The 23,243-nt window shown below is 37.0% G+C and overlaps 1 protein-coding gene across 4 annotated transcripts in view; it reads right to left on the bottom strand.

Moving 5' to 3' along the window:
• The window catches only part of Col4a1 (Collagen type IV alpha 1), a 34,471-nt gene that overhangs the window by 4,373 nt on the left and 6,855 nt on the right, over positions 1–23,243 (bottom strand). The window contains exons 3-24 of one of the 4 annotated variants that reach the window (XM_076307517.1): positions 11,625–11,757; positions 11,011–11,139; positions 8,118–8,554; positions 7,063–7,197; positions 6,875–6,982; positions 6,350–6,571; positions 6,069–6,257; positions 5,879–5,995; positions 5,629–5,793; positions 4,949–5,020; positions 4,718–4,885; positions 4,221–4,604; positions 3,774–3,980; positions 3,526–3,694; positions 3,308–3,435; positions 2,640–3,078; positions 2,214–2,563; positions 1,797–2,063; positions 1,541–1,712; positions 1,053–1,298; positions 551–916; positions 25–240 (exon numbers count right to left, since the gene is read on the bottom strand). In XM_076307517.1, the coding sequence (XP_076163632.1) occupies positions 25–240; positions 551–916; positions 1,053–1,298; positions 1,541–1,712; positions 1,797–2,063; positions 2,214–2,563; positions 2,640–3,078; positions 3,308–3,435; positions 3,526–3,694; positions 3,774–3,980; positions 4,221–4,604; positions 4,718–4,885; positions 4,949–5,020; positions 5,629–5,793; positions 5,879–5,995; positions 6,069–6,257; positions 6,350–6,571; positions 6,875–6,982; positions 7,063–7,197; positions 8,118–8,554; positions 11,011–11,139; positions 11,625–11,757 (4,819 nt within the window). Of the gene's footprint in view, positions 1–24; positions 241–550; positions 917–1,052; positions 1,299–1,540; positions 1,713–1,796; positions 2,064–2,213; positions 2,564–2,639; positions 3,079–3,307; positions 3,436–3,525; positions 3,695–3,773; positions 3,981–4,220; positions 4,605–4,717; positions 5,021–5,628; positions 5,794–5,878; positions 5,996–6,068; positions 6,258–6,349; positions 6,572–6,759; positions 6,983–7,062; positions 7,198–8,117; positions 8,555–11,010; positions 11,140–11,624; positions 11,758–23,243 lie in introns of those variants that run through there. The other 3 variants (XM_076307516.1, XM_076307515.1, XM_076307518.1) reach the window with 3 other exon arrangements.

The following is a 23,243-nucleotide window of genomic DNA, read 5'->3' as shown; positions in this document are numbered from 1 at the left end:
TAATGGAATTACAGTCGTACGTACCCGGATATCCACGATCTCCTTTCGGCCCCATCGGTGGTTCGATGCAATCTTCGCCCTTTTCACCCTTTGGACCAGGGTAACCAGCGACGCCCATTAATCCTATTTCGCCAGGGTATCCCCTATCACCCTTCTCACCAGGCATTCCAGGACTACCATTTACACCATTCCAGCCTCTTTCTCCTTTTTCTCCGGGAATTCCGTCCGAACCATTAATACCTGTAAATGGGATAAAAGAATAACACTCCACAATATAATATATTTATTAATAAAATATGATTCGTGTCTAAATTTTCTTTCGGTCATGTTGACATAATTGTTCAGTTGTAGTATATCATTTTACGGTTTTCGTATTCAAGGTTTACTACAATTTCGTTCTAAGAAAATAAAATAAAAATTTAATTTTACATTTAATCATACTTGTTTCTAAGTTGAAGAATAATAAAATGGATGGAATTTTATATACAACGAAATTAATTTTATATCTATTACTCGTGTAATGTAAGAGCAACACTGAAACACTATTTACCTGGGAATCCTATATCTCCCTTTTGCCCTAAATATCCAGGTTGTCCTAGTGGTCCCATATCTCCTTTCTCGCCTCTTTCACCCGGTGAACCTGGTATTCCGTCACGACCAGAAACTCCATCGCGACCAGGTGCACCAGGTATCCCCATAAGACCCATATCACCTTTTTCTCCCTGAGGACCAATAGGCCCAAAAGGACCCCGATCTCCTTTATGTCCTGGCAAACCAGTCAATCCTTGCTCTCCCTTCTCTCCCGGTCGCCCTGGTAATCCTTTTCGTCCATGTTTTCCAGGCAAACCTGGTAAACCTTTTTCACCCTTACTACATATTCCCGGAGGACCTTCAATTCCGGGTTGTCCTTTATCGCCTGAAGCAATCAATTTAATATATTGTTAACGAAATTGAATATATTGACGATTTAAATAAGCATTATGATGTAAACTTTGACCATTTGATTCTGTTAATAAAATAGCATAAGAAAAAAAAGTAATTGAAAAACGAACCCTTGAAACCGGGAAGTCCAGATGGTCCTGGATTTCCGACCGGACCCTCTATACCTCTGTCTCCCTTTTCACCGGCATACCCAGCAATACCTTCCAAACCACGTTCTCCCTTTTCTCCTTGAATGCCGTTTTCTCCAGGAATACCTGGTTCACCTTTTTCACCTTTAACTTGAATCGTTGGTCCAGGTGGTCCACGATCACCTTTCTCTCCGGGTGATCCAGGAATACCAGAAAGTCCAAAAGTACCTTGGTAGATAATAGCACCACAAATCAGTTATTAATTCGTCACTTTTGTGTTTCAAAAATTTTCTCATATTTACTATATAATTGGATCGTGAGTGCTCATCAATAAATATAATTACAATTATTAAGGTAATCTTCCTTTCCTTGTTAATATGTGAGAGTAGATTATTAATATTTATTTTTGTAATAAAGTTATTAAGAAGGAGTATGCTTTTAACTTGACACTTTTTTGCCTTGATTCTTACCTGGAGGACCGCGATCTCCTTTAACACCGTCAAGTCCTGGATGTCCTGGAGCTCCCATTTCACCATCCAAACCAGGGAAACCACGAGGTCCAGGTGGGCCAGTATCACCGGGTTCACCAGGTAAGCCATCCATTCCAGGTGGTCCCGGTTCACCCGGTGGACCGTATCGACCCTATTGTAATTAACAGGAATTATGAATTGGATTAACCAACACAAGTATTTTTTCTAAATTTGTAATTATTTTGATTAAACATACTATATCTCCTTTAGGTCCCGTGAATCCTCTGACTCCAGTGTCACCTTTTTGTCCTTGTAACCCCAGTAAACCGTTCCGACCTGGCATACCAGGTTCTCCCTTTAGACCAGGTAATCCATCTTTACCAATTCCAGGTAAACCAGGTTCTCCTTTCACACCATCAAAACCATCTCTACCAGGCGAACCCGGAGGTCCACGGACGCCCGGCATTCCCGGTTCACCTTTCTGACCCTTCTCTGACACTAGACCTGCGTCTCCCTTACGTCCCTAATGTAGTCAAGAAAAATGCTAGTAAATATTTAAATAAATTACGAGTATAATATGCAAAATACAACTAACTTCACGTAGGCTTTTATGATAATGCTCTTTTAATATTACATTATCAATACTAACAGTCCTTTGTATGAATACACTTACAGGCAATCCTACTGGACCTCGATCACCTTTAACTCCGTCGTTCCCTATAGGACCTTCCAAGCCAATAGGGCCAGGAGGACCTTCGTTTCCTTTTGGTCCAGGTGGTCCTGGACGTCCAGGTTTTCCTTCCATTCCATGCAATCCAGGGAAACCCGGAGGACCTTTTTCGCCTTTTTCTCCCTTTATACCAATTGTACCCTCCACACCATGCCTACCTGGTGCACCAGGTAAGCCTCGTCTTCCAGGGAATCCTTTTGGTCCGTCTATACCTTCTTCGCCACGATCGCCTTTTACACCTGGGAATCCTGGAAGACCTGCTCTACCCGATTCTCCTGCTAATCCCGGTTCACCTATACATGATAAACTTTATGTAGGTTTCAAGTATAAGCGAGAAACTAATCATAGAATTCAGTAGTAATAGTATACCTTTGTTTCCATCCATACCAGGAGTTCCTGCTACACCAGGAGGACCCACAGGTCCAATTATACCAGTATCTCCTTTTTCACCTGGCGCGCCCGGTAAACCAGTTATTCCTGGAATTCCTATATCACCCTTTTCTCCATCAAATCCTGGCGCACCTGGGGAACCAACAAGGCCGTCCTTTCCTGGTGGTCCTGGAAGACCTCTTTCTCCTGGTATTCCTGGAGGCCCAGCTAAACCACGACTGCCCTTAACTGATATTCCTGGTTCACCCTTATCTCCTTTCGGAGCTGGTGCACCTGGGAATCCTCTAGGTCCTTCACGACCAGGCTCTCCAGGAAAACCCATAGGTCCCATATTGCCCTTATCACCACGAGGACCAGGTAATCCTCGTGGACCAACTGGTCCAGGAGCACCAATTGATCCTATGATACCAGGCGGACCCTAATTTCATAAATCCTTATTATTTTTACGTCGTGACAACATTTAACAGAAATTACAGGTAAAGGTCTGAAGAGCCCTTCTGAAGTTATAGCCCGTTTGTATTGTAGTATAATATATTGAAACTTTCTATTTATTTGCCAAAATTGAAATTCATAAAAATAAATGTTTAAAAAGAAGAATATGTTAAAGAAAAATTAGTGTTAACACGAAACGCAAATTATATACTCACTAAAAAGCCTTGAAGACCTTTGTCGCCCTTAAATCCATCTCTTCCTGGTGGTCCAGGTATTCCTCTTTCACCAGGAAATCCTCTATTACCTTTGTGGCCCTTAGTCAAATTAAGGGGTGGGCACACACCTATTTAAAACCCAAGCAACAAAGTAAAGTATCAATTGTGTAACAGTGTGTACCAATTGAAACACTATCTAAATTTCAATATCAACTCACCAGGTTCCCCTTTTGTGCCATCCAATCCAGGTTCACCTTTATCTCCACGTAAACCTTGTCGTCCAGGTTCACCAGATTCTCCTTTCACACTGATACCACTTTCTCCTTTTCGTCCAGGAGTACCTGGCCTTCCAGAAATACCATCTTGTCCAGGAAAACCACGATCTCCCTAAAAATGTTATACATTAAGTAGGAAAAACCATACAGTTCGCATAAAAAATGACGTAAATGATTTAAATTGAACTTACAGCAATACCCTTAATTCCAGGGAAACCTTCGAATCCAATAGCACCCTTTTCGCCAATAGGACCTTGTGGCCCTGGTGGACCTATTCTTCCTGGTTTACCTCGTATACCTTTATCACCTTTTTCTAATTTAATTGCATCCCATGGAACTTCTGCAGGTGTTCCAGGTTCTCCTTGAGGACCTGGTGCACCTGGTATGCCGTCTTTTCCCTGTTAGCAAAAGAATCATTATCCGATTAAAACACACGCCGTTCACATGCCGTACAAATTAATACCACCAGACCAACAATGATCTAATACTGAATTCTTGGACTACTTGACTCTCAATACACGGCACTAAATATTATTTTAACTCAATAATCTTGAGATTTCATTTAATAGCTTGTACAGTTCGTAAAATGTCTAACGAACAGCTAAATGTATCAAAAATATAATGATCTTTAAATGTACCGGTGGGCCTGGTGGACCGATTGGTCCAGGTAACCCATCAACTCCAGTTTCTCCAAGGAAACCCCGTTCTCCTGGTGGCCCTCGTGGTCCAATGAATCCAGGAGTACCATCTAAACCGCGATCCCCCTTTGGTCCGCGTATTCCTGGCAAACAGTCTTGACAACGTCCTCCAATTTCTCCTTTTTCTCCTGGCTCTCCTGGAATTCCTGGAACACCATCTCTTCCAGGATTTCCCGGTTCTCCTGGTGAACCTGCTTCACCCGGTGATCCTGGAATTCCGTCCGGAGTCTCGCATGGATATCCACGTGGGCCTACATAACCGCGTTCTCCTTTCTGTCCCTTTTCTCCATCTAGACCAGGTGCTCCATCCATTCCTTTGGGGCCCTGTATCGATGAACATTTTATAGAATATTTCAAACTAAATATTGAAACATTACAAACATAGAATGTTTAAAATTTTACCGTCAGCATCCGTTTTTAGTGGAATTTATACTTACAACTATCGACAATCCTCTTTCCCCTGATAAACCTCGTGGACCTGCTGGACCAGGTGGACCATCAAAACCACGAGGCCCTGTAGGTCCAGGGAATCCTGCGATACCAGGCTCTCCTTTCGATCCTTTATCTCCAGGCACACCTTCAGGACCAGGAATACCAGACGAACCCGGACCTCCTATCAGACCTATTGGACCTCTTGGTCCGGGATCGCCTGGATATCCATCAGTACCTCGTGGTCCAATAGGACCGGGGAACCCTTGTGGTCCTTTCGGTCCTGGTGGACCTGGTGTCCCTTTTCCGCCCTGTTGATACAATTATTTTAATATCGTCGAACAAAAAGAACACGCTTAAATGCAAATCTTCACACAAGAAAAATTAGAATGAAAAACATTCAAACGACCATCTTTTACTAACTCTTTAAATCTTTAGGGCCAGTTCGAGTCAATTTGATCTGAAATCGAATTTTGGTATTAAATAACTTTTTGATCAAATAAGTATCAATTTCCATTGAATCGGTAAGATTCAATTTCCATGAAATTTACTGATTTTTATCAGCACTACTTAGAGAACGTACCAAGCAAAGAAAAATGCATTTAATGTTGTTTTACATAAGATGCCCATGTTTGTTCCCCTGGTACCGTTTACATCAAACTGATCCAAATAAAGATTTCACTTGTTTTTTAGAAAAATGGATATTTATTTTTGGTTAGATTATGTCATTTCTCGAGAAATATATAATAACTGGTAATTCAAACGTAAAATGAATACTCAGATATAGATTAAAGCTACAGCAGCAGCGTTGTCGCTTGCCAAACGCTAACAGACTACAAATACTTTATGCGATTCATATTACGGGGAACAATACAGAATAATAAAAAAAAGTTTCTACAAAAGGATCAAGAGTACTTACTCCTGGTGGACCGGGAGGTCCTCGCAATCCTGGAACACCCAAAGGTCCGTCTCGTCCTGGTTCTCCTTTCTGACCAGGATGTCCAGAAAGTCCATCTAATCCATCGTAACCTCTATCTCCTTTGCGTCCAGGTGGTCCTGGAGGACCGGAGAAACCATCCCTTCCCTAAATACAATAGAAATTTCTATCAATTTATTCTGTGCCACAATTTTATTTCATTAAAATGTACAATAAATTTATCTCAACTTACGCGAATACCCGGAGCTCCCGGCAAACCTTTCTCTCCTTTCGGACCAGGACTACCGGGTATTCCATGATCCCCGGGTAAACCGTCATCACCTTTTGGTCCATCGCCTCCCTTATCACCCTGTATAGAAATATGGAATTAGACTATTCGATTGTTGAAAATCAATTGTTTCACTTCATATTTGATCGTTTACCTTCTCTCCTGGGTTTCCTTTTTCGCCTGGTAGGCCAGCCACTTCCGATGATGATGTAAGCGGTATATGAATATCAGACATTCCAGGAGGTCCTACTTCTCCTTTATGACCTTTATCACCTTTCAGACCTTCAAATCCAAGACCCATGTTTCCTTTATCTCCCTTTGCACCTGTTATTCCGGGTACACCCTGAACGATAATTTAATATCATTTTATAGTTGCACTAACAGCACAAATAACGGAGAACAAGTGATGTCATGTAATAATAACGCAATACTTACATATGGTCCGCGTTCACCTTTTGGCCCTTGTATTCCGTCTTTCCCTTGAGGACCTGGTGGTCCCCGCGGTCCTCTTACACCATCGTTACCTGGTTCACCTTTTTGACCGACAGGAAACATTCCAGCGTATGCCGGTTGTCCTTTCTCTCCTTTGGGACCGGCGATACCTGGAAAACCACGTGGACCTGTTGAACCAGGTTCACCAGGAATACCAGGTTCACCCTAAATGGTAAAGAAACATAAATTGAACACATCATCAGAAATATACAACACTTAAATATTATTAGTTCCATTTGAAAATTATAATGCACGAAATACATAATATTGTAAATGTAAATATTTTTAATACAAAGAAACAATTCAATTCCAATACCAAAGTACAAATGAAGCTTTCGCCTTTACTTACGTACCCAATGTAATCTAATTTTCCTACGAGTTAGCGTAGAAAAGAAAATATGGTTCTTCGTTTAATTATTGATTTTATTATTTGCCGGCAGAAACATTATTTAGGTACGATTTACGTACATCTGTTCCGTTGCATCCGTCTCGACCAGGAAAACCGGGAGCTCCTGGGGAACCTTGAACTCCAGGAACACCATTTATACCAGGGAATCCAGGCATACCCATTTTGCCCTATGGGACGACGATGCAATTAGAACAGTTACGAACAACAATCAACGTAGATTGTTTTACGAATACATAGCGATACTTACTCTATCACCTTTCAGACCACGTGATCCCTGAGGGCCAGGATCACCTTTCTCTCCTTTTGCTCCCAGAAGACCTTCTGCTCCGGGAAATCCTCTTTGACCTTTGGGACCTTGTGGTCCTATCATACCTGGTGGACCCTGCACACGCACATCACGTTGAATAAATTACTCTAAATCGTGACAGCTAACCAAAATTGATGTCGAAAAAGGTTTATTTGAATATACACTTGCAATTTTACAAGTAAAGTGAACGCAATATGGAAATAAAATTAAGAACGATTTTAAGAACAATCGTAGAATATCGTTAAGACTGCAGACAATGAAGAAAGAGATCCATTCACGGAACAAATGGTTTCACTTCTATTTTACGATTATCCTTGTTTATAAAACACGCCATCAACGTAAACTCTGCCAGACAACAATTTATAATCAACGAACAAAATAATTAATTGTATTTTTTAGTCCGCACATCGCATTAAACGTAACACCTGATAAGTCAGATTCTAAGAGAGAATCACAAGAGTTTTCAAAATTTTGAAAAATGAACATATTTGTGTATTCACGAGTTGAACTATTAATGTAACGAATGTTTGAAGTTGACTGTATATTATAAAATAAGTTATCTCGATAAGAAAAATACACATTGGATATCTTTTTAACAACTCTTCCATACAAACACTTCATAAGAAATGAACTATCGTAACAACTATTTATGGTATTACTTTTCGTATAAAAATATTCTAAAACTATTAATTATATCTGACACGTTTTCACTGTTCCTAACTCGTTCGTACAGTTTACTACCCGCTCTGATTATTTCTCAGTCGCTCTTACTGTTTCGCACTCCCTTTCCCAATATGAATATAACTTGAGCAAGCATCGCTGCGGGGACAGATAAGGGCGATCGAATTTCGTATCCTTGCTTTTCATTGTGTCATAACTCGGTTCCGAGCCAGCGACACGATGAAAGAGAAAACTGTACAGATTTGACCAAAATCCGTGACGTTAGCCCAAAAAGTGTCTGATTCGACATGTGACGACCCATCACGAATACTCACTCTGGAGCCTTTCTCCGCGAAGCATTTTGGCACGCAGCAAGAGGAACCCTTGCAATTCTTTGGCGAAGTTCGTCCTGGAATAGGTACAGCCTTGTAGCTACTCGGATAGTCATCTGAGTCTCCAGCAGCACCGTATCCTTCTCCAGCAGTACCGTATCCTGGTGAATGTCCTGCATTGTCAATAAATCCACGGCCTAAAGCATCCACAGATCCACCACTTTCTCTGTAGATGTCACCGTAAGGATCTCTGAGGCCTTGGCCCCCACCCGCTCCTAGACCGTGGATGTCACCGGAACCTCGAGATCTACCATAAGGGTCACCGGTTCCTTGATTGTATGGATCACCGGCTCCTTGACCATAAGGATCGCCGACTCCTTGATTGTAAGGGTCCACGGAGCCTGGTTGTTGTCCATGACCGTAAGACCCTCGATCACCTCCTTAGCAAACAAAAAGGATTATTAAGAGGAGAGACAATATTTTGACAAAGTACGGTCACAGAATAACATTGTTATAATCATTTCCTGTAAAAATCTTGAGTTATCTCTTGGGTAGCATCTCAGGTGTTTATCAAACTCTTCGTTTGTTTTTCCTTTCTTTAGTTACGAACAAATACCATTTATCGATACAATATAATCTATCCTTTTCTTCGCCGTATAAATAGTATACTTAATTTATTTTAATTTAATTAAGAAGTAATTTTACCTCGGTACAGTGAGGCTCCGCTAGATTCCGGCACGCATATTTAAAGTTTAAATAATAAATAATCTAGAAACTCGTTGCTCTTATGGAACAACTAGCAAAACAAATTGTTTTACACAGCATTTTTCAAAACGTAAATATGCTTCCAAGATCTATTTCTTCAGAGGTCTTGTGTCGAACTTTGCTAACAAAGAATATATACAACTATTTAGTAACGAAAATTTTAAACTATTTCTACTGTAAAATTGTATAAAATTCCAAAATTTGTGTTAAATTCTATAAACAGTTTTCTACAGATAAGACCATAATTCCTTTCGTTCGTAATTGTTATGTTATTAGTGAAAATCTATACAGGATGTTTCAGAACTGTACATAGATACTTGACTGGTCAGTGGAACCGAGCAAATGAAACAAAGTTGTATCGGTAAATATATATCCACTGAAGAAATAATTTTTCAAATTTATCGGTTTCCAGCTTGCTAGTCAATAAATTTTTCTACGATTCAATAATATTGTAAAATAATTAATACATCGAAAGTTCAACATTTACAATTCCAGAAGCACCGAGATCCATTTCAGGTAATCTTTTTATTCCCAAGTGAACGTGAACATTTCTTATCTTTTCTCTTACTTGCAGTGACATCCCTCGGTGACATCCCTTGTTTTACGTCACGTTACAATGATTTCCTACACCTGTTCTAATACAGAAGTGATGAATATTGCAAATGTCGATTCGAAATATCAATCATTCCACAAAATGTGTTCGAGAACCTACAAGCTTACAAATTAAAAAGAACGATGACGTTTATTACAATTTTTCTCTTTTCTGTTATACGTTCTACGAACTAGACAAATTTGAACCTATGATTCTATACCTCGCCATAAATTTGTGAATCGTAATATTCGTGTGCATTAAAATTTCGCAACTGAAATTACATTTAGAATTTGTTTATCGACATTAGAGGGAGAACTGTTGAATTTAAAATAGATGACAATAAAATAAGAAGTAAGAATCGACTATATACGAAAATAGAAGTATAGTTACTAACGAATTGGCCCACACAAACAATCCAAAGGTATTTACATATGTAGGTCATGCGAGGTATTAGACTCGAACGTGACGTTAAATTACAAACGATCCACCATCCAATAAATCACAGTAAAAACATGATTTTTACCATATTTTCGATTCACACAAAACACGATGAAAATATACCATGGTACTCTTAAAAACAGTAACTAAAGTGTTTGGTGGAATTCTAGGAAAGAACTTTGAAAACGAGATTAGTGTCGAAAAAGAAGAAAACATACAACGCTTGTTATTTATTTAAGTCCGGTTATTAATCTACAAATTTCCCAACTCAAGTAAATGTCGTTCAATAATCTTTTCGCCTTTTCGTGAAAGTAGTTGTCCAGGGATTAGGGTGAAGCTATTACATCTTTCCAAATTTCAGTTTTCTATTAGCCTATTAAATTTTACAGAATACCATAAACTTGCGCGCGCGCATAACTGGTGGTGTTATCGATTAATATGAAACTATTACACAACACTGCAAAGATAAAAGATAAACGATCTCATTAATTAGCAGCCTGAAGTTGAATCCGTAAATCTCGCAATATTGCGGTAAAGCCATTACAGTGAAAAAAAGAAGATGAACGCATTTCCTTGACAAAATATTAATGACTGACGCCATGAATTTTGTAATGGCCACCCACCTGGATACCGGTAAGCCGAATAAATTCGTTCGTTGAACGCGTAGGTACCATTTGTATCGGATCTGTTTAATTTCTACACATGCTTGTTTCGCGCAATAATTCGTCTTACTTGTACGTGTCCATTCATGTTCGAACTTGAAAGGAAAACAAACCTGTTTTGTAGAAAAATACTATACAAATGTACCAAGTACATACTATGAATTTACGATTCTTTGTTTTCACAGTGATTTAATCGCGTACTTGCAATAAATACAAACCGATTGGCAATACAATTGAAGGTAGATGAAATATTTCAGAAGCTTCCAGTAAATTTTAAAGTAGCATGTATGTAACATTATTCAATATTTCAATCAACATCGACGCACTGTCCATCGAAAAAGACAATTGATGAATTTGTTACGTTAATAAATCGAACGATATTACTCAGCTACTGTAAATGCTGTAAATTGCAATCATTGTTCGATATAATTTTAATTACCATAACCATCTTGGTATCCTCCTGTTCGATGGCCATATTCACCGCCATCGGGCTGTCTATTATAACCATCGTCGTAATTTCGGCCATCGTCATACGGATCCAAGTCCCGCCTGTGTGCTTCTTCAACACCTAAAAATTAAATAACATAATAGACATTATCACATAAATCGTATTTAACCGTTACAAGTGACTATTAAGAAGGTGTTCCAATCAAAGGTACATTTTAGCGAACAGAAATAGTGAAAAGTGAATCGAAGAAAATTTGTATACATGAAAATGGTAAAAAGTATCCGATCAAATATTCTACAGACACTTCGAACCAAAGAATGAATATTTATTTTACAGCCACGTTCGAGTTAACTCGGCGTGATGGAAAGAATAATAGAAACTTTAGAATAGAAACTTTTTAATATATTTTCGTAACCGGTTTTCAATATTTAAGAAATCAAATCAGAAAATATCGTGTTTAAGATCGACTATTGAACAAAAAACGGCGTATATCGATTTAAAAACCATTTTAGTTTATTAATTTTAACAATATTAAGCCATTTTTAATTTTGAAATGAGATATATATTTAAAACTAATAATATTGAATTTGTCAAAAAATAATTACCTTCGTTATGCGTAAAAAAACTCCATCGTGATGAAGTATTGTAATCGTCATCGGTACTATTAGGTTTCCCGATATCACCTCGTCCGAGTGGTACAACTGGCGGCGGATTCATCCATGATGTGTCATTATATTGCTGAAAGAAAAATAACGAAATTGGAAATATTTCTTTCGCATACGATATGGACGAGATGAAAACAATTTCAAAATACTCATTGTGACTCCATTAATGAAAACTACCAATCCAGACAGCAGTTAGTTTTTTTTTATACGCGCAATAATATCCTTATCGCAAAGTTATTTAAGTAACGATCGCTTATTGAAGAGATCAATGATTATAATTTATTTTATTTACTATTTTCATATTATATTTTCCTGTGTATAATATTTTTAATTTTATTCATAATGTACATTATCACAATAAATCATAATTATGCAAACATTTAATTGCAGGCAAATTAAATCGAAAATATTTGTACTAATTCATGTTTGTATAGTATTTTGTAATATATTTGAAGACTGACTACCTACTTACTCGGTAATCGGTATGAAACGTGGTTAAAATATATCGACCGAGATCTAGATCTTGAATAAGGCGCGCACGGAAGATCTACACACTGTTTTACCGACTAAATGTATCGATTGTCGACAACAAACGCGAAATTCAACTTCAGGCAAAATGAAGTATTTGAAAAATTCATTGGAAACGTACAACGAGTAAATTAATTACAATATTTATAACTTAATCCAAACTGTAGCAATTTCTTTGAGGAGAAAAAGCATTTACGTAAGTTATTAACAATGTAATCAAATGGATAATTTATTATACTTTTAAACGCAACAAATTTTAACTTTTAACGATAACTTTTAACAAATAAATCTGTAACATTATCGACATTACGCATTTACATCGTCGTTCTTTTCTTGTTTAAACATCGTCGTATACCTTAAACGTGTACTCCAACGTATAAAATATAGAATATGACAATGAGTTTAACTAAAATGAAAATTATTTAAGTAACGCGTATTTAACGTGTATTTAAATTACGATTAAAAATTCAGGATGAAAATACTTTCGATGATTTAGACATTAAAGGCTACACAAGATGAAACTCTTCGTACTTAAAACGAAAGACACGCTTAGCATTGACGTAGAAACAAAAGAGCACACGTAAGCATATTTATCAGATGAATAGATAGGGAGATTAAAAATGGTTCCAAATGGATCTAGTTACTTCTTAATGCTTCTGAGGTTGCATCAACTGTCGATAAGTTATCAGCCACGCTTTTTCTATGATAGAACATATCTCATCTTTAACCGCGAAATTTCGATAATATACCTTCTTTATATAAACATATTGCATAACTGATATACAATACGGGCAACATACAACGTGTATGTTTTACAGTACATATGTATATATATAATGTTATGTGTCAATGTATACTGCATAGTATATAGAGCCCGTCAAAGAAACGGATGATTTTAAAATTGGGTTCGTTCAAAATAGACTATTATGGATAAACTGTAACTATCCATATCACATTCACCGATGAATAAAAGTGAATCTGAAAACTGGTCACGTACCCAATGTTTGTTTGCCGTATAAGCTTATTACAAGAATACAAATAATTATGTCAGCACCCAGCAATTGTTTCGACGTTACTTTGAAATCGATTCACTTGTGCAATTGAGACATGGATTAAGATTTATAAAGAAAAAGATTCTCGGCGAGAAGTTTTTCAAATTTTTGTACAAATACTGCTCCGTGTAATGAACAATGTTATCTCCCGATTGCAGCAATCTATGCAAAGAAATGGAGACCACTTGAAGACATTATACTCAAGAGATAAAACATGGGAGGAAATTACCCAACGATTGAATATAAATATCCCTGTTTCTATTGAATTTTAGAAATCGTTCGTAAGAATTAGCGTAAACAGTGATTCGAAGGAACTCTCGTTTCGATAAATTTAACTTTCAACAGTTCGTCGGCTGTTATAAACGAAAGTGTGTTAATCGAGCAAAGTCGAGGTTAAGTGTATATTGGATAAATGTTGCATTGCCTCGATCTTTTTGAACTATTATCAAGAATTTGAAAAAGTTTCCAATTAGTGAAATATCACTGTTTAAAAACATTTAAAAAATGGAGAAATTCTATTATTAAACCGATAAGTTCCAATTGCACTTGAAAATTTATTTTCCGACTTCTTTTTATCGTCTTCTGCGAAACATTATACACTCCGAAAAGCACGTAATATTTTAAACACGCTATCGAAATCTACGACAGGTGTACGTTCGAGTTACCCTTAAAAATGGCCGAAGGCTCTGAAACTATTTCTCGAATACATGTAATCATTACCGAATTCAAGTAACTCAAGACTCGTTGTACTTGTGTGTAGATCATTGCTTCGATCTTTCCAAGAACCTCTATAAAATTCCCCAGGACACGTGATCGTGAACAATCTAAAACATATCGTACAAAGACCGGAAGATGAATGTTTTCAATTTCACAAAGTCGTCGAATATGCCAATTGGAGTCTCTTTAGATTCATCGGCGATACTTCGATCCTCTAGAGTACCGTTTGTACTCGCTCGCAATTGAAATATCACGTCTGAGATGCATTGCGCGTAGATCACGGAATTAGACTCGAACCCCATAAATTTATCGAAGGAGTTGGTCAAATCTTCTCTATATTCATAGAATCTCTTCAAATTCACCGACCAATTGCTACCTCCATCTCGGGTCTAGTCCTTATTTCACATCCGGCGACCATAATATACAGATTGGCTCGATTCAGCCGATGCGTCATCGCGTTCGCAGAAAGTCATTGTCTTGCCCTCGTTTTCACGTTTTATCCTTTTTACGTTTCGGGATGGCACACGCTGACAGGAAGCGCGGGGAGATAACCGGCTCGTTATCGTTTCGAAATGACGTGCCGTACTCTGTTTCTCTTTGATTCCCTTCTAGCGAGGCTGGGCTTCTGGCACGATTGATGATACGAGTGGGCAGACCATTTTCCCGAAAATGTTCAATGAAAACACGACTTTTATCGAACCGGAAGATTATCGTGTCGCGCCAACACGACCACGTGACCGAATAGATGCGTGTTTAGAAACTTTGGGGAAGTTGGGAGGGGCAAGAGCTGGAAAGGCGAAGAAGAAGAAGAAGAAGAAGGAGAAGAAGAAGAAGAAGAAGAAGAAGAAGAAGAAGAAGAAGAAGAAGAAGAAGGAGAAGAAGAAGAAGAAGGAGAAGAAGAAGAAGAAGATGAAGAAGGAGAAGAAGAAGAAGAAGAAGAAGAAGGAGAAGAAGAAGAAGAAGAAGAAGAAGAAGAAGAAGAAGAAGGAAAAGAAGAAGAAGAAGAAACTGAGAAGAATCGAGAAATCGTGGAACGTTCGATCTCGCGAAAATACACCGTACGAAATAATCGGGTTTCGCAAACCTCGACTATGTAAAAACATTCCCTACGTATCAAAGACGAAGCAAACGTTTCTACACGACATAACAATATTTTTATTAACCTTGTCGCTGCTGAATTGATCAGCGGTAAAGAAGAAAAAAAAAGAAGTCTGTAAGCTGAATTTATTTCACAATTGATATTTTATATATACTTAGAAATATATGCAAAAATTATGCGGGGAAAATGAAAGATCTAATACCCGGCGTGTATCTCGGATACACGAACTTCTGGAATAATATTGTTACGGATATTTATGGTGTTTGGAATAATATTATTATTCGAGCGCAGAAGTTGAAGGATTGGCCACGTACAGATACAATGTGAACAGTTTCGAAAGTATTAAAAACCTTCCCAAGAAGTATTACTCTAAATATTACGAAGAAGTGTTTCGATCGAATGCGATGATTGTGTTCTTTACGATTTCGGTATGTAAACGAACGAATAATGTTGCAAATATTGTATTGAATTTTGCTTCAAGGTGTAACTACGCGTTTGCTGCGAAATAATTGTTGAACTTTTAGTGTAATACGAAGATAAACACTTTCTGGTAAATCAATTGGAAAAGGTAAAGTCTCCCCGAAAACAAATATAATTTCGTGAATTAGTTTTTGTGTACATATAGCTAATTGAACCGCGGCAAATTATCGAATCGATGGTAGTTCTTTCTGTCGGCGTTTAATTGGTTTTCCTTTGTGCGGTATAAATTGAGTACCAATTAAAGTTTTAATTACACACTGTTCGCAATTTATTTTCCAACGGAGAGCGTGAATTTATGGCGGCTACCTAACCTTAAAAATAATGTGTCGCCAGCAAATCGTTTAGCTTTAATAATAATACCGAGTCGTAGAATCTTGATCGTTCGTTATCGTTTGTTATTAATAGCCGCGTGTGGGTGTTGTAACGATCGATTATTGCCCGATATTTGCGTGTTAACCGATTTTTTTGTTACAAGCTTCCACCATGAATCCTCGAAACTCGCTGATAATACGATAATTTACGACGACCTCGCGGCGAGTTAAACGCGAATAAAATATCTACGAGATTACATTTTCTTAATTGAACGAAACAGAAATAAGATCTTTGTAGAAACGTTGACGATCGTTAGTGGTCAAAATAAAAATTCAGTTCTTCGAATAGGTATACTTGCGCGATTCCGTGTATTTCCATCGATTTTTACGCAAATTGTGAAGCATTGTGCCTTAGAAACCGAAACGAATCGCACGTTTTATAAACGAAGAACAATATTAAACGAGAAAAATGTACCGATCGTTCCAATTATGTTTCGTAAGCTCGAATACTTTGTAAATAGAAATCTAGAATAAGAATAAACAAGTTACATATTTTTATCAAACTATAATTTAGATATTTCTAATATAAACTTTATTTTACGAATAAATATCATCTACAAATGTCGTTGAATTTCAATTAAAATTAAAAAATTCCTAACGAACAGTATTGTGAACAAATAAAAATTTGATTCGATCTACATATTTACAAGGAGTTTGACGCTCAACCTGCGTGTAAAGGAATAAAGAGAATTGAAATTTTGCAATTATCAACGTATCAAGATTCTAGACCAAACTGCTATGAATACAGAATCAGTGTTGTGCAGTTATCGTTAATGTGCTTATTTCCAAACAATGAAACAAGAATATTATGGAGTTACTTTAGCGTGTCATATACCTTTGAAACTTTAAGCCATGATTTTATTCTATTTAAAGATCTACCAACAACGCAAGCGTTATTTCGAGAATGAATTATTTCAATTGTAGCACTTCGTTATAACGTTTCACACGGTCGTACGCTAGAAATAATGTCAAAAAAAGTGCTTAATAAATGTTGTAGCTGTTATCTAGGTTAGGCTAATATCGGCATACAGCGTTATCTCGCCTTTGCACAGTAAATATATTTCTCTCCGTTTCTATCACATTTTATTTCGTATTTCAATTTATATTGTATACAACTGTGGTGCAATGAAAACGTACTGTTAATATTATTATTATTATTATTATTATTATTATATTATTATTTGATATTGCAATAAGTGCGAGGAAACATAAAAATTTATTAGTTTTAAGAAGAGAAGTTAAATTTATTTACATTCGCTAAACTTTTCATTCGTATTCGTTTCGCATTCGTATCGATTACAATGCCAATTATCAATTACATAAACTCAAACACTACGTATATCTATATCCCATATTTGATAAAATCCACTCGAATCACTCGAAAGAATTAAAAGGAGAGAACTTTAAAACTCTCGAAGCAATAAGTAACTGCTAAGTTTAGCTGTAATTGCTAAGTTCCAAACTACAATTTTCAAATCTACTGACAAAGCCCAGGCGTGCCCCAATCAGAAGCGACGAACATAAAATTCCCCACTAATCATCGGCTCTTCAATAATCATCGATGTTATCTCGAGTGAACTATTTTAAACCAATCCCACTCCACACATTAGAATCTGAGCATTTCTACTACCGAAATTCACGAGACGCGGTCACGATCGTTTCTACTTTCAGAAGGAGCCCAATCTAAACACTTTCAACTCTTTAAAGTACTATACTACAATTATGTAAAGGATAATGAACTTTAAGTGCATTTCAGTCGTATAATTTCCACTTTACAGTTTCATTTAATAATTCTATTTTCAACAGACACACGTTTCGACTGTTCGAGATGATCGAAGTATCGAAACAATAATTAAATTCATTCGTAATGTATTTTTAAAATATTTCGCCCAAGAATACTGAAAACAGAATAAATTTATTTGAAAGTACATATTGTCCGAAAAGACGGAAATATACGATGAATTTATTAATTGAAATATTATTTATTCGAGTGATTTCATCGTTACTTGGGGTACTCGATACTTCGAAACATAAATGAAAAATTTAGTGAAAATATTATACAGTATGTTACATTCCATACGTAGTGTACTTTCATTTTGTTAAATTTGAATCTATTTCTTCAAATTGTACAGAAGAATGATTCCTTTTATGTTAAGTGCCATACTTAGTTACCTTTCCTCAAAGCATTCCTTTACGATAAAAAACGTAATTGTTATAAACGAATCCGACTAAGAACTACAGTGCGGGTCGAACGAGTTAAAAAATTAATTTACTTTCGTATATTGTACTTTATATAGAACGTCAGGCTTTAAACGTTAATTTCTCAAAATAAGATAAAATTCACTTCACTTTCATTATCGCAAAATGAAATTTCACAACTAATTTCCTACAAGGAAGACTCTGTAGAGTCGCTTAAACTTTTTAACTCATAACAAAATAAGTAATATGTGTTGTTTTCTATTACAAAACCAGAACACCATATAAAATGTTTTAAATGCTGCACTCGAGTACACTTGAATACAGTTACTAGTATTATTCTAGGTACTAGAGTTAAAGTAAACATCAAAGGTCTAAATTTTTTCATTTAACTTTTCCACATATGTATACATATCATTGTTAATGAATAAATTGTAAAAATTAATGCTGAAATAATTTTGTATTGATCAGAGTGTGCTCTATTAGCTTTTACATAGTGTGATTCAATAATGATGTCTGAAAATTGATGCACCTACATTTCAAAATCGAGGAAAAGGTTTTGAAAAACATGGATCCGCAAACTTTTCATCACTGAAATTCACTTCAAGTTATAACACACATAAAGCAATAAATAAAATATATAAAACCGTTCGAAAAAAATATCAAACATTTGTACACGATACAATTAGAATTAAATCGGAAATGTTGATTCACAAGGAGTAACCCAATAATTATAATGGCTGCATCGCAGAAACGAATGGTTGTGACTCATGTTTATCGAGATTGTTTCCTTATTGCTAGTGTAGTTACTAAATCACCCCAAACATTTGCGCCGAAGAACAAGGTTCTCGATCCCTGATACAAGAACTGTTTGCTTTTGGATTTAGCAAGCTCTAAACATATTTTCCACGATTTCTTAGTTTATCAATTGTTCTTATTCGAGCAAGTTCCCCGGATTTCCAAATAGACGAGAATTTGCGCAAGCGGTGTATCCTGTTCAAGTTTGAAATCGTATAGAAAACAAACAGGAATGTTTCGGGAAAGCCTTTCGATTCAAAGATATTTCACAGTGCCAACATAGGAGAAGTTAAACATTACACCGGTTCGTTTTACAGAGTAGACTCAGCGCTGAATCTTTCGATATACGTGCAAACAATGTAAATATTTACATACGAGAGAACCAAGTACCAACGAAATATATTGTCGAATAGAGTGCAAAAATTTCATTTTCCGTTCGAAATCAAATACATGACACATTTTCATTTTACATACTGCTAATTTTAATACAACTCGTTGTTATTACTCAGACGTGAAATAAACACCGTAAATTTATGTTTTCATCTTTTCCCTTCTTTCTCGTTAAACGCAAAAACAAATTTCTTTCGTTCAGTTCTCCACTCTGTTTTAATTAAGAAGAGCCAAAGGAATCAAGGTCGAAACGTTTCCCCTTTATTATATTTATACTTTCGAGATCGAATGTTTTCACTTAGAAAAATCAATAACGATCGCTTCCACCTAGAATTCATCGCAACGATAAAAACGATCAGTCCCCAAGAATCGGTAAGAATTTTCCCCAGCTGTATCCCTCTACCCAAGTCAACCAGTGACGAATCTATAGCCGATGAAACAAAATCGTAAACGTCGGAGTAAAAACCGAGTAAACGGAAAAATACAATCCACGCGTTTTCCGATACATAGAACATTTCCCAACGTGTTACGAGCCATCCCCGTAGCCATGGTCCTTCCTTATTTCTCGTCGTTGCCAGGAAACGATCCACGCGGTGTCGTTCAATGACGGCAATTTCGTTCAACGAAGCCAGCCTAATTTTCTTATTTCAGATAGGAGGATATCTTCTCGCAACGGTTCAAGAATTGTCCCTTTTATCACGTATGTCGGCCGCCTTCGTGAATTCGCGATTACGTAACCAGTCGGCGGGGACACCGTCTCTCGTACCACGGACGATCCTTCCACCGATTCTCTCACCCTATCACCGGCCTTCTTCTCCTTCGGTCGCCGAGAAGTTCGTCTTGTTCGTTTTGCGCGGCGTTCGAACCTCCTTTTTTCCATGGTCCGCCGTCACATCCGACCCCGAAGCGGCGAGCATTTAACGAGCGACGTTAACTTCGGGCGTAGGACGGACCACGCTAATTCGTTGCTCGGCGACTTTTACAATCTCGTCGTACGCGTATCCATGAAAGCACCGCGCGGCCAAAAAATCACGATGGAAACCAGCTGCGTTCCGCGTGAACGTTTCACGCGATATCGGTGAAGATCAATCAACGTGATTTTATTTCGGTAGCTAGCAACGATCGGGTAATCTTAACTTATGTATTCCATTTCTTGCTTTCTACTGTTAGTATGCACATCAATGTGCTGCTAATAACCCTGTACTGGGTTCATAGTGTAAATAAAAAAAAAGAAACTAGCAACGATGGACAATGTTTTATACGCTAGCGAAGCTAGCGACGGACCACGCTGATTCGTTGCTCGGCGATTTTTACAATCTCGTCGTACGCGTATCCATGAAAGCACCGCGCGGCCAAAAAATCACGATGAAAACCAGCTGCGTTCCGCGTGAACGTTTAACGCGAAATCGGTGAAGATCAAGTGATTTTATTTCGTTAGTTAGCAACGATGGACAATGTTTTTATACGTTAGCGACGAGTGAGTTTCTACTAGTGTTGGAAGTTTGTTCGAGCGAAAGTTTTTAGAAGGAAAGTAATTCGTTATGAAAATAGTTCGCGAAGTGTACACGGATCAAATTCTGGCAAGAGTATACGGGTACGATTTATACATATGTTTAAGGTCTCGTTAACTACTCGTGGTTGTTTGCGTTCTGTTTATTAGAACTTGTTCAATAATACGTCTCCGAGGTATGCAATGACTTTTCTATTGTTTCTTGAGGCAATTAAGAATTTATTTACGGTTGGGTTTGATCCCGAAAATTGTCCTTTGTCGTTTGCACTTTAGGCATTCGAGTAATGTATACATATTCGCAAATATGTTTCACAAATATGAATAGGTGGGGTCTGTTTTTTTTTTTTTTTTTGTAAAATGGCAATTGTGTGTTTCAAATAAAAGATAACGAAATAAAAGCGACGTAGAGCGATGTGTTCTCGATCGAACAGTTTACTCGGATGAATTTTTTCTCGTTCGGCACGAGATATATAATCATTCCATAACTCCAATTTTAATGTTTATTCATCTAGTAACAGATAACAGGTTATTTCTCTTTCATTCGTTATTCGAAATTTCTATCTGGGTAAGAATTTTGCCCATTTTTACTTTTCCAAGTATTCAATCGTACGAGACGATACAGGTTAAGAAACAATGGCACGTGTAGTATGAAAAATTACGTAGCGAACACGAAAGAATAATCAACCATCCATTCTATTTTTTCTTTCATCGATCAAATACTTGTTAACAGTGACGGAGTAACATAGTCGTGAAACTGTGTTTCACGAATGATTTCCGAATAAAGTTACTTTGATTCCTTTTAAGCGCAAACGAAGACAGAGATACAACTTGGAACTTCGATACTTGCAGGTGAACCTCGTTCACTGCATTGCATCGGCGAGTGGTGGGGATGGTCGCTTAGCAACAAGCGAGATTGGAAGTGGAAGTTTTCCATTTGACACAAAAGCAGATCCTTCGTAACCGACGATTACACAAGAGGTCCGGTATGGACACATTGTGTAATTGCGACTCTTCGTGAAATTGGTTACCTCGATAATTGAACGAATTTCGAGACTCGTAGGAACATTAAGATCCTTTTCTCTGTAACTATCGAGGTTCTACTCTAATTTCAAATAGATCTCAGATTCAATCGTAATTATACAAGTTTGAAATATTAGCTTCTATTGCTTTGCTCCACTATTGGAATTACTACGCGAATTTGTTCACAGTACGATGATTCGTGTTAAGTATACAATACATATTGATAGTTTATGTTCCATTTAGTAACGCATTTAGATTTTATTTTACACTTTTCGTAAAGCAACTTGAGAAATGTAAATATCAGAAGTATATACGTATTTAGAAAATATTATTGCAAAACCAAATAAATACTAAATTACTTGGATCGAAATTCAGCTATTAAATCTAATCGTGAAAGTGTAAACGTGTTTTTGTTGTAAGTAGGTAATGAAAATCGAAAATGGTTTTACAGAGACGAGTCAATCGTTCAAAACAATGTCAAAGTTTACGTAATCTCGAGCCTCTGCATTGAAATATCAAGAAAGACGTTCGTAACTTCATAGCCTACGTTGTCCAGTCGAAGAATTGTTCCTAACAAGACTCGATGGTTTAAAGAGTGAAATAATCTTACTCCTGTCAGTATTATATTTGTATTGTGAACATCAAATTAAAAAGATAAAGAGACAATGGGAGCAAATTGCGAGCAGATTAAATTATTAGGTTCGGAGCCTTGTTTCTTGCGTCGATATCGGAACCGTTTATTATAAAAGTGGTCTACGATGGATAAGAAGCACAGTTCTGTACAAAGATTAACAAATATTAAACTTACATACGTAGAATCCAAGAAATTCTATTAAACGAAAATATTGTGAGCAAAAGTATTAATTAATAACTCCAGACATCAAATATTCTCAAAAGTATAAAACAGAACTTGACGAGCATGTATCCTTTTCTACCTTGCACACTATCTTTCTATGTACACTTCCTGTATATTCGTATTTGAAAAATAAACAATACGTTACAACCGAGGAAGACCAGATACTAGTGTTATTTCGCGTAAAACTTATTCACCAAGATCCCCGTGAACAATGTTTCCATATCGCGTTCGTTATTATATTATTTACTTCCCTCTTGTTAATCTCTTATCGATTACTGTTATCGCGTTGAATATCTGTAATTTCGATATAGATAAATGTGATTCGTTTATCGAATTATGTCTTCTTTGAGAGAGCTCAACGTGCAATTGACTTCACAACGATCATCATTAATCCCGCTACTCTGTAAACCCGTTCCTCTGACTTAATACTTTCGCTATGATACGCGTCATTCCCGTCCCGTGAAACGATTTTTCACATTTCACGCATCATCGAGCATATACAGGGTGTAACTAAATCGTGAATGCAAACTTTAAAGGGTTGA

This window comes from Ptiloglossa arizonensis, chromosome 3 (genome assembly GCF_051014685.1).
Source record: "Ptiloglossa arizonensis isolate GNS036 chromosome 3, iyPtiAriz1_principal, whole genome shotgun sequence".
Taxonomy (NCBI): Eukaryota; Metazoa; Arthropoda; class Insecta; order Hymenoptera; family Colletidae; genus Ptiloglossa; species Ptiloglossa arizonensis.
This window is presented reverse-complemented; position numbering and strand designations above follow the sequence as displayed.